This window comes from Aythya fuligula, chromosome 7 (assembly GCF_009819795.1).
Source record: "Aythya fuligula isolate bAytFul2 chromosome 7, bAytFul2.pri, whole genome shotgun sequence".
Taxonomy (NCBI): Eukaryota; Metazoa; Chordata; class Aves; order Anseriformes; family Anatidae; genus Aythya; species Aythya fuligula.
The window spans coordinates 31,091,249-31,103,712 of record NC_045565.1 but is presented as its reverse complement, the minus strand read 5'-3'; the positions used below and the strand labels follow the sequence as shown (position 1 = coordinate 31,103,712).

The window sequence follows — 12,464 nt, the reverse complement described above, 5'->3', positions numbered from 1 at the left end:
GGTGGGAGATGTCAGAGTATATGAATGCTGCCTTTGATCAGATAGTAAACTGAATGCTACCAGGCGGTTACTTAATCTCTGACAAAACATAACATCAAAAAAATTGATTTAACTTTGCAGCTATTGTCTGTAATGTAACCATAATTACAGTTTCTGCGTGCTTGCAAATGTACTACTGCAAATCATGTAATTTATTGCTGGTAAAAGCATCTTTATAATTCTTTTAAGAAATAATATGTGAATTGTTTTATTTAAAGGATTTAAAGGTGATAAAAGAAATCCTTGATAATTTTGCTTGTGGAATAGCAGCTATCCTAAATGTCAGTTGCAGGATTATAAGGTGGTGCTCATCTAATACAAAATACAAATTAGGAGAGAAGAAGCTATATCGCAACCATAGTTTTGAATGAAACCATTTGATTATTTTTTTTAAATGTTCAAGATTGCTTTCTAAGGTGTTTGAAGTAATTTATTATTAGGTTCTGCAATAATAGCCCTCACCAAGTTATTATATTTCTTCCTTGTGCATCACATTTAGTAATTATGTTTGTATGTCTTCTACTCTGGTGCCAACACCTGTCTCTGAAAGCAGTGCTTGAATGGGAGCAGTAGCCAGTTGAAAGGGCAGTGTGAGCTCTTTAAGGCCTAATTAAGAACTGAAAGGAAGATGAAGTAAGTAGGACAAAAGATGTGAAAGTAGCTTAGATGATATTCCCAGAGCAGAATTCCTCATTAGAACAATAAAGAGATGATCAGAGATTGCCAGGCCTTCGTTTTATCTGACTCCACTTCCTCCGGCTCCTCTGGATGTCCGTTTGTTCTCCAGTAGGAATTTGTAGCTGAGGCAATCCTTCTTTGCATAGCCTGTTATTTAAAATATTTTTAAAAAATGCTTTATTAGAAGACTAATGTTTTGAATTAAATTTCTAGTAGCTGTTTTTGTAAGGATATAGTTCTTCCTTATATGTGTTGCATAATTGTTCAAAATGGACATTTAAAATCTTCCTAATTTTAACAATATTTATTTCTAAGTAGTAAAAGCATTTTAGAATTTTCTTGTATATTTAACATGATAAGTTACTCAATCAAAAGATCTGTGTAGAGCATGTGTATGGCAACACATCTTTAAAGCATATGTATTACACACAGTTTTCCAGTAAACTTTATATAATAATTAAAAACATAATTGCATCTTCATTCCAGTTCCTTTGCCAAATCAGAAAATGAAGCAAACCCTATATTTTAGACATCGAAGTTTAACTGTATTTTTCAAATTTTTTTTTAAATAATTTTGTAAAAATAAGATTTAGCTTCCTTCTTGTGGAAGAAAATGTGTTAAAAATCTAGCAACCACAAAGTGAAGTTATTTTCTCTTCTATACTTGCTGGAAATCAATTACTAACCAATATATAAATTTCATCAAGGTAGACATTTTTATAACGTGGGAATTATTGATCCTGTAAAATGCTGCAACTTGATAACATAAGTTTAAGATACTAAATACAAGTACATAAACGTGACATTAAATATCTCAAATGTAGTGAGAAATCTTTAAAAGCACGTAATTTCAGGAGCTGCTATTAGAATATAATTGATGGAGAGAGGCTGATTGATCTGTCGTACTTCAACCTATTTGCAGTACACCATCACTTCTAATTAGGTTTATTTGGAAACTTTGACCACCTGCATGTTTTAATGATTTGACATATGCCAATGTGTAAATATGGAGCTGTATGGGAAGAAAAGGAATGAAGCAGAACACTTGTGTCTGAACACTTGATTATGTGCTGTGCTACCTAGCTGTGCATGCTTTATCATTTTTAATGAGGAGTTTCTACTGTAAACAAAAGCTGTCTTGTGTTCTTCTGCTGCCCTGGTAGTTCAGGATTTGAGAGGTTAGATGATTGTACTTAGAGGTTCCCTATCTTTGATTTTTTTCAGTTCCTGAATCAGAGAAAACTTACCGTTTTTCACGTCTTGTGGTGCTAATACCTTTATGAACTGACTCTCAGAATCTTTTTCTTTTATACATTCCCAAATGTTTCCTAATCTGGTTCCTTAAGGTTGCAGCTATTTCTTCTTGACACAGAATAAGACACTCAAGTGTGTAGTGTTTTGGATCATGTCTTGCCCTTTGTTACAGGGACTAGTTTGTCCATCTCTGCTAATGCCTGTATTTACTGAGTCAGCAGACATCATTATTGAAACACCTCTATTTCCTTTGCTGTTTAATTCTGTGCCTCTCCTGCTTTGAAGGAAGCAAGCCAGATCTTTTAGTAGTACACAGTTCTGCCTTAAGTGCTCTGGTGCAAATGAGATGAAGCCTTTTAACTTCACCTGAAATTTAAAATTGGAAGTTGTAATGTATGATTCAGAGGCCAAGGTCTGGCAAGCCACTGATGACTAAAAATAGAATATGAAAGACAGATGAGGGCTGATGTAATTTAAAGCTAAGTAAATGTTTTGCTATAATATTCTCAAAAGGCAAGAACTCAAGAACGTTATGGTTGGGCTTGAATTCTCAGGGCTCTTTCTCTTCTTCTTTTATTATTAATGTTACCATGTAGTCGGTTTCCAGAATGGACCTGCTAACCTTTCTTGGGGTTATAGCTCAGATGTTGACAAGCCATGGATATGTCTTTCTGAGAACAACATTTTTTGCTGACGTGATGGTGGAGGGAAACTGTTCAAACTGGGCAACATGTCTCCAACTGTTTGCTTCAGTGCAGTTATTGGAGGGAAAACCTCTAGAGCAAATTGAGTTATATTGTAGAAGAAAAATGGCTTCTGTTAAGACTTGTATGTGGGAAATACATGAAAACTCAAAAGCGTGTTCAGATCAATGAGCTGTTTAATAAAATCTGTTTTTGTTTTGTTTTGTTTTCTTGTTTTTGTTTTTAAATTTTCTGTAGGATGTAAATCCTTTTGATGCCACTGCAGGATACCGTAACCTTACCTATGAAGAGGTTTTGCAGGAGCTGGTAAAACATAAAGAGCAACTTAAGAAGAAGGACACCCATATTCGTGAACTGGAGGATTACATTGATAATCTTCTTGTACGAGTAATGGAAGAAACACCTAGCATTCTCAGAGTGCCATATGAACCTTCTCGAAAAGCTGGGAAATTTTCCAAAAGCTAAGATAGTGACCCTTGATGGTACTTTCTGCTGAATACGCTAGGGGAAGGAAATAACACTTCAGCATTTTTATTTCTTTTCATTACTTTTGTCCTAAGAAATTTCAGGAATTGGGAGACAGAACTATGGCATGTTTTTGTTTGTTTTATTTTATTGGTGTTTGTTTGTTTGTTTGTTTTTTACTCCAAACACTAGCAGAGACTGCCAAAAGTAATGTTTTGTTGGATTAGCTACATACTTTTTTTTTTTTTTCTATAAAATACCTTTAGGTACACCATACGTACAGTAGAGTAAATAATGCACATGAAATATGTCCATGCAGTTTTATATGATGGCTTAGTGTTCACTGTGTGGCAGTTTCAGCTGGGATAGCCGGTGCTGTTTTGAATGTTTTCTCGACCGATTATTGGTATTATGCAAATATATCAATTTTGATATTACAGCATGCCATCAAAACCACTGTTTTCAAGCCAGTGTAGTATGCTTTACTAAATCTAAATGTGACTTGTTGCAATTGAATGCAGTTCGTTCTACACATGCTAGAAGAAAACAGTGATGCACAATCTTTGCAGAGTAAATGCTGTACTGTATACAATGTGCTTTTCGTATGACAATGTAAAAAATATCATGCCATTTCACTAATGGCACATGCTGGAATCAGTTATTTTACACTTAAATGCTGAATTTTGTGTGTAATGATTGAACTTTGGTAGTGAGCTCATGACAGGATTATTTTGAGGATCTTTTTGTATGAAGTTATTGCATGCCTTTTTATATGTTAAAGTACTTTGACCAGTGTTAATAGAGTCAGAAATAGGATGGAAAAAAGTATGGAATAAGATAAGAATACTTTGTTCAGTTAGTCTACTACAGTAAAAATATAGGAGAAATGAACAGACTGACTTAAATAGACATGATAATTGTGCAAGTATATAACCGACTCAATTTAAGGTTGAGTTTTACATGATATACATGTATGTCTCTTCAGGTTTTTAAACTTAAGACAACAAAGTATATGCCTTTAGAATTAGGCTGTGTCGCTGAAACACGTCTAGAGTGCTTAAAAAGGGTTATCATTTGGAAAAAAAGAAAAAAAAAAAGATATGTATTCCTTGTAAGTGCTTTTAAAAGTCAGTGTTCATTGAGGCAGATGAAAGAAGAATGTAATGAAAGTCTTCCTGATCATTTAATAATTGTTTGTAAGATGACATATGAAAAGGATATCTGTTATTCAATAAATTGGCAAAATATCGTGATGAACTTACAATGGGAAAATACAGTAGGAGAATAATCCTCACAATCCTAACAATATTAGATTTTAATTTTAATTTCCTTCATAAGCATCTTAGTCTGTTGCTGTGAAACAGTAAGAAGGTATTAAAAAAATTTTAGGACATTTTAGATTTGGATTTGGAAGGAATGACTGTCTTTTCCTCCTTTTTCTACACCTGATCTGTTTTCTTATATCATCAAGTAATAACTGTTTCTTTTTCAGATATAAAAGATCTATATTTTCATTTTTAAATCCGCAAAGATTAGTAATATCTTGATTAACTGTCATCTGGACAAGCTGAAAAAGTTCTGCTCTCTTAATGCTTTTGACAATGTTAGTTTTCTATGACAGCACAGAATTATTCTTCTTAGACAAAAAAATTCTGTGGTACAATTGTTCCCAGATTTTATTTTCTTTCTTTTTTTTTTTTTTTTTTTTCTTTTCATCTTTGTTCTTTTAATTTTCTTCCATTTTTAGGAACTGCCTCCCATTCCCCAGCACTAACATTAATGCAGTTTGAGTATTCTCAGCCCTGTGTTGGGATTCAGTAGGGTAGGTAATTTTGCTTGCATGGAGCCTCAGCAATTCCAGTCAAGCCCTACCAGTTGTAGTGCATTTAGACAGTTGGAACAAAGAAAGAGGCCAACTTCATCATGTAATTTCTCTTTTGACGACTGAAGGATTTATCAAGTTCTGTACCTCGTAAACCATATGAATGTTCTTTTGACCCACTCAAGGTCTAAATGGCTGTAGATTTGTTGTAATATATTTGAAGTGCCAAAGGTTATGTACTAAGTTATGGTACGTTTACTGTTGGAAGTTAGATTTTGCACTCAATTAGATTTTAATTTCCTAATTACACCAAGATGTATTGCAGTTACTCAGTATTTCCATAAAAGTTCTTGAACATTTTTGAATATTTGGCTGAGGCAAGTGGTTTTCTCATATTGTAAATGGGGAATTGTGCAGTTGTTTTGAATTCAACAGACGTATTAAAGCTAACTGGTACGCTATGAGACGATCTGTACTATCCGTGATGATTAAACCATACACATTGATGGGGTTTAACAAGTAAACTAACCAGAGACTATGCTCCAATGACTTTTCACTTGCAAGCCAACTTATAATTATTAAAATGAAACTCTACTATATTTAGCACCTCTGAAATCACTTCTTTTAGAATGTAAATGTAGAATATCAAACTGCATAATTGACTAAAAGCACATCATTTGACATATTTGCATACCAAGAATGATAAGCAGATTAAAGGTAGCGAAAAGATCAATTTTTGTGCATTAGTGAAGAAATTTAGTGAAGCTTTGAATGTGCTATCAGGTCTTTATCTGATCTATAAGTGAATAAAAGCACCTTTTGTTAGTCAAGAAAGAGAGGAGAACGAGAAATGCAATTTAGGAAAAGGTAAAGATACCAAAAGAGACAGAATGGGACATTTACAACTCTGAAAATATTTTATGGAGTCTTTATGACTAAAGATATAAGCTACTTTGGAGCAATTCTGGAAGGATTGCACACACATAATTTTCTGTTTAGAAAGCAATTTTAATATTTTTCTATGTTTTGAGAATATTTTTGAAAAGCATCTTCACCCCACCTGTGTTTGATGAACAATGCAGCTTTCAAATGAAAATACTTCATACTGAGTAATGTATATGTTGAAGAAAAAAAAATATTTCTCCTGTAGGATAAAATTGTAAATTTTCTTGCTGATCGTTTAAAAATTGTAATAACTTGCCACTTACAATTAGTTTTTCTTGCCCTTTACACTTGGAGGGATGAAAATTTTGGATATCTCTACATTATTTTGATCTGTCAGAACTTAGTATAAAAGTTCATCCATGCACACAATGGACTTGGAAATTCTCCTTCAAAACAGCTCTGCTCATAGCAATGTACTTTACTTACTTTAAAGAACAAATAAAAAGGCCATATTTTAATTTTGCAAGTAACAAAACTTTCTGCTCTTCAAGAGCAGAAATATTTTCTTTAATATTTATGTACGTTACCTCTTGCTGCTGTATTTTATGTTTAGCTTGGTTTTCCACCTACTAATGAATGTAGCATTCTCCTTAGATTATACATAACTACATTTATTGCTGTTGGCTGTGTATCAAGAACTATTTGTAATTTTCCAGCTGTGAAAATGTTGCCTTGCATTTAGAAAGGTTTCATGATGTGGGGACCTAATGAAACTCATACTCCTTAGGTAGTAGTGTGCAGTTCTTTCCGTACAGGATGCCCTTTCTTAGAAGCATCTTAAAACAAACAGAACTGTTGTCTTAATATGTTTACTGCTGCACTGGAGGTTTATTTACACTTCCAGCTTTAAAGAAAAAATATTGTATCAAGTATGTAAAGTAAGCTCCTGCTTTTTTGCTGTTTACGTATCCATTACTGTTGTAGATACGATAGGGGCGTTAGCTGTATGATTTTCAAATGGCGATATTGAAAGCATGTTGACTAACTTCCTCTCTTTGAAGTCCATGGTGAAGGATTATAGTGCTGCTGTATTCATGATGCTAGATTTAAGGGTCTGTCAGCACTTTGAGAATGAAACCCTATTTTCAGGGATTTATAACTTCTAAATCTAGATACAGGCACTGGAAGTATTTGATATGCAATAGGTAGCACTTTAATCTGTTTATGAAGGATTTTGAGATTTGTTTCTGTTGGAAAAAGTCATGGTCTTTTAAAGCATAGTGGGCATTTGCTTTATCTTTCACAATTTATACATCGAAGAAGCCACTGTATATTACAAGCGATAGAGCCATTCCTATTCATCTTAGAAGCTTCCAGATGTCTTGTATTATTACAATGTGCTATAAAAAGCTGAAGATCCAGGTTATACAGGAAGTTTGTAAAAGATATGAGCATTACTTATAACTTGAAGGTTGATTCTTGTCTTGTGCAATCAATGGTACTTTGTCTAAATTTAATAATGGTACAGAATCACAACTATATGCACATGTGAGAACTATAAACTTAGAATGCATGAAAAGCTTTATTTTTGTTTCATTATTGCAACTTCAGCTCCTTTAATTTGATTAAAATGTTATCTTAATATTTTAATTTCTGTCCATTAAAAAAAAAAAAATTGCATGTCTAACACTAATAAAGCACCACGATGCACTACCATGGTATTCCTTGAATTGTGGTATTAATCTGTGTTATGCAAAGCATGTAACTTCTAAGCCCCACTTAAATACATGTTTGTAAGGCCCAAGGTTTTAAGACTCAGAAGTTGTAGAGGGGAGTAGTTCCTTAAGGATGGTTCTACACGAGTGGTAAATGCAGGACAGTTGTTGTAGGAGGTCTCTTCAGTAGTGTCCAAACCTTACAATCGGGGGGGGGAAAGGGGCATGTTATTAATGTGCTAAAATAAATATCGTTTTTATATGACAGTGGCAGTTCTTTGAAATGCACCACTCCTCTGATTGTCTGGTTGTGTTAACACTGCTAGATCTTTGGCACTGCAGTTCTGAGTTGCATTTAGCATGAGGACAAACTGCAGATTTTGTTATTCTGCTTGACAAAATACAACCCACCCAGAATGGCAGAAAACTGGTATCTTCTCCTTGCCCCACAGGTACTTTTTCAATGATCACTTCAGTGCACTGTTCTCAGCAAAAGATGCTTCTGTGTGTCTTCTTTCCTTCTTTCTAGAGGCAGCAAGACAGCAAAGTCTGTCCCTGCACATAGTTTCCTTGGCTCCTAAGGAGGTACAGAGGGTAGTCCTGAGCTCAGAGAAGAATAATTTTATGGGTTCACCCAGTCACATGAGGAGGCTTGAAATTCATTTGGATGTGCTTCCTTTCCTTGCAGTTAACTGGCTGCATGACCAGGTCCTACACTGAACCACTTTGGGGACTTAATAAAGGTTTTTCAAGGATACTTTAAAAATAGTTTAGCAGTTAAAAATCTATTGAAATACTTAGATGTAAACTAGAAGGACTATTATGGACAATTTGTCTCTCTTCAATTACATATATCCTAAAGTTATTTGAGTCAGTTCTTTATGGAACCATACAGGGTAAAAATCAGGATTTCATTTTCATATTTAAGTCGTTTAATCTGTTGTTAAGGGGGTGTTGTGCAAACTTTGGCTGCAGCTCACTTGTGAAATGTTGTCCTTTTGTATAACATTGAACATGTTAGTAAAGTTACAAGGAATTATGAAAATCAAATCTCTCATTCCCCCATTCCACGTTAATAAATGAAATGTTCACTTAATTTGTACTAGTGCCATTTTATGAGGGAGGGGTGAGACTATCTGTTAAAGGAAGCTGTTACCCTCTTGTCTGTTCTACATATGAATAATGTGATGGAAGGCTACCACGCTCAGTACATTCCAGTTTGAAAACCATATGCCGTTTTAAGGTATTGTGCAATGTTTATTTAAGTATCAATACATCCCATCCTGGAGGACAATGGCAGTTACATGGAGATTTTTGTAGTGTATCTACAATGTGTTTTTTTTACAACATATAGCAATGCAGATCAGCCATTAGTAAATGAATGGTTATTTATGACAGACAAGCATCCTCCAAGGCTAAATGCTGACAAGTTTAAAAGTGAGCAACTTAATAAGCTTTTAGGTACCTGCAATATTTAAATGAAGTCCAGTATTCAAAAGGGAAAGAGCTTCCTGGGATCATCCTTTGCTTTAGCCTTAAAAAGATCTGCTGTGTGATGAAGAGGGACCGAGCAGAGACACGTTGGATAGATTTCACTGTTGGAGAGGGAAAGCGAAACAAAACAAACACCACCAACAAAAAGCTGAAGTTAGCAGCACAGGATTGCAATTTTAAGGGATCTGTTTGCCCAGCGTGTGCCAGATTCTTTTTTTAACAGAAGGTAACAGAGCATCCTTCATGAGCAAGATCTGGCACCACTGCTTTCTTAGTCCCTCTGCCATTGTAGTATTAACTTTAAACTGGCCACTTCCATAAGAAAGTTAGAAAGTGTCCGATGAAATTTGGGGTCTGCAGCACATGGCTGGCCAGATTGCCTCTACTGGTACTTGAAGTGGGTGTCTGGCTTCTCGTGGAGTCTGACAAGTACAATGCCAAAAAGTGTCATAGCACCTCTTTCTCTAAATGATTAATCTGGGGCCTTCGTAGGTGATGAATGTCTCCTTCTCCGATAACTTGCTGCTTACATTACAAATTCCTTGAAAATTGACTCCCTGGGACATCTTTACAGAAAACACCAAGAGTCTCCATTTAAATTTAATGAATTTATTTTGCAATTCGCTAAGGACTTGTACAATGCGTTAAAATCTGCCTCTTGGAGGCCAGAGCTTTGTCCAAATAACAGCAGCTTAATGGCATCCTTTAAAAACAGCTGCTGACTCTCAAGCCGTAAGTATTTCTATTTCCTAGTAATAAGTTTTTGTCATTAAAGTAGCTTATTTCATTAACTTACAATTCATAGCTTAAACATGCTTATATTTTGCTAATTTTAGATTACTTAGTACTTATTTTTAAGGAACACAATCACAAAATGCAAAATGTCACTAAAAAAAAAAGACTTGCCTTGTGCATAGAATTTCATTTCAATAAGCATTCTTCAATGCACTATTTTAAGGGAATTTTTACATGCTTTTCTAAATCAAATCATCACAATTGTATAACAAAAAGCAATTCAAAGTGTTTATGTGGTTTATAGTTTCAATTCCTTTATAGATATCAGCTCCCATATTTTAGGATTCGAAAGCTACCACAGTTAGATATTTAACTTGTAAAGTAACATTGTGAGATCACAAATTATTACTTTCCAAAATTTACATAGCCAAAGTATCTGATATACTCTTTTGTGTACTGTAGAAGTTAAAAATGAGCTCTGGGAGAATTGAGATTTTCCTAAGTTAATTAAATAAATAAATTAAATTATACAAACCTTTGGGATAAACTGCAGTGCAACTACTTTTGGGTATATAGCCCAAAGCACTCCTTTATCAAAGAGGCTAGCATCAAATTTGCTTTCCTTTGTTTATAAAACGGAGGACGAGAATAGGAGTCACATTACAACAGGTGCTAGGTACTGCTATTATGGAAAAAAAATATATTGACACAATGAGAGAAGTGGTCTTGACTTTTGTGTGCGTATGAAATATGTGAGTGCCAGGCTTATGTATTTCCAGAATCAGACATTTCTTATATTTTCCTATTTAAAGACTTGTATAAATAATGTGGCCTTTAACAATGCGAAATAGTTATTGTTGGCTACAATACATGTATTAATGCATGTATTAATCAAGTTCACTTGATTAATGTTACTGCAGTTTGAGACCTTCTTGTAATTGGCCTCATCATAATCCACACACAGAATACAGAGAAGTAGCATGAATTTTAAGTTGAGAGACTAAATGAAAGGAGCAGCCAACAGCAGTGGGGAGAAATAAAATAATCCTAATTAAAAGCAAAAGAATTATGTGATCTGAATTAAGATTCAGTTGGTGGGTACTGAAAACTGTTTTTTTCTGGCAAGCAATTACAAGTGTCCAGTATAACAGCTTGGGAGAAAAAAAAAAATAATTTAAAAAAAAAAAAACAAAAACCACCCTTCATGTTTGATGGTATACATTTTTCTAGCTCTTTATAAACCAAATATTATGTTAAAGACTTATGCTTAACCTTTGTTACATTGGGCATAATTTCAGACAGTTGAAGCATCCTTTTTTTGCTAGAGTTGCACATGATTGTATTTACTAATGGGGACTTAGTTATCCTATCTGTTTCATGATTTTCTGTAGTAGTTTTAAGTTCTGAACATTTCACCACATTCTATTTAGAGCATTATTTAAAACTTGTTCCAGTTCTCTTCATTCTTATGCGTGCTGATGTGCTAAACCGCTCCAGAAAGTGGCTCCGCTCTCGCCATATTTGGAGGCCGTTCCTCTTCTTTGCTCTTTGGCTGGGTTGGATGGGGACCTCTATGTAAAGTAACAATCAAAATATGTGACAGGAGCTGCCTGCCAAAACTGGGATCAAAGCAAATTTATAAAGGGCTCATTTGAAAATTATCTTGAGCCTTGGAAGAATGACTGAAAGCCACAGTCTAAATAGAACAAAGGATAGTGAATAGCCGAGGTGGGAACAAAGTTCTTGAGTACAGGTGAAGATTTGCAACTACCTTGTCATAAGTGAAGGGAAGCAAATAAGCAGATGGGTTTCCAAATGCATATCCATCAGGATGGGATAAGCAGGTCCTGTTTAGGCTTAGTATACACAAATAGTTCAATGCTCTTTAGCTAAGACATGTTAACATGTAAAGTAGCTCTTCTTGATAATATCATATGGTACATTAACTTGTCTGAAAAGTTACTAGGTTTGGAGATGAAAATTTGTAAAATATGTGAACATTTAGCTTAAATTCATTAGTATTAGCCTGTTCATCTGAATAAAGAGACCATTTTTTTCCTTCCCATGTATCCAGCTGAGAATTGTGTAGTGTTGCAAACTACAACTGATGTAACTGAGTAGACGGCTGTACTTTGCAGTTGAATATGTGTGTTAATAAAGAAAAGCTAGCTTTGGAGAAAAGAGTTCTGTGAAAAACCTAACCAAAGCCTCTCTCACAAACACGGTATTTTTCAAAGTCCTGGGATTATAAGGTGTTCAGGAACAAAGAAGTAGAAAAAAAAAAAAAAAAAAAAAAAAAAAAAAACAACATTCGGCTGTGATGGTTTTAAACAACTGTGAGTTATGCATTTAGGTAAAAAAGTGAAATGCTAATTTTAGGAGAGGAAGTAAGACAGTTTTTAGATAGGCACTGTATTAAAGATTGACCATATGCTAATATATAAGGTAGCTGTAGACAGGAACAGCATCTCACTCCGAATATAGAAGGTGAGGAATGAGCTTGCTGAGTTTTCCTGTGGCAGGCATGAGAAGCAATAACCAGCTGCTTACAGGAGGCAATAACTGGCTAGCAACAGTAAGCATCACACTTAAGAGTGTGCTAGATGCTGTGAACACAAATAGGAACAGATTTCTGAGATTTTTCTATTACCTGGAGAAAAGTACACAAATATT

General features: G+C 34.5%; 1 protein-coding gene across 1 annotated transcript in view; it reads left to right on the top strand.

Annotated features, from left to right (window-relative positions):
• RAB11FIP2 (RAB11 family interacting protein 2) overlaps window positions 1–4,389 on the top strand; it is a 32,984-nt gene extending 28,595 nt beyond the window's left edge. The window contains exon 5 of the mRNA XM_032191109.1: window positions 2,913–4,389. Within this exon, the coding sequence (XP_032047000.1) occupies window positions 2,913–3,140 (228 nt within the window). The 3' untranslated portion in view covers window positions 3,141–4,389. The remainder of the gene's footprint in view (window positions 1–2,912) is intronic.
• The last annotated feature ends 8,075 nt before the right edge of the window (window positions 4,390–12,464 follow it).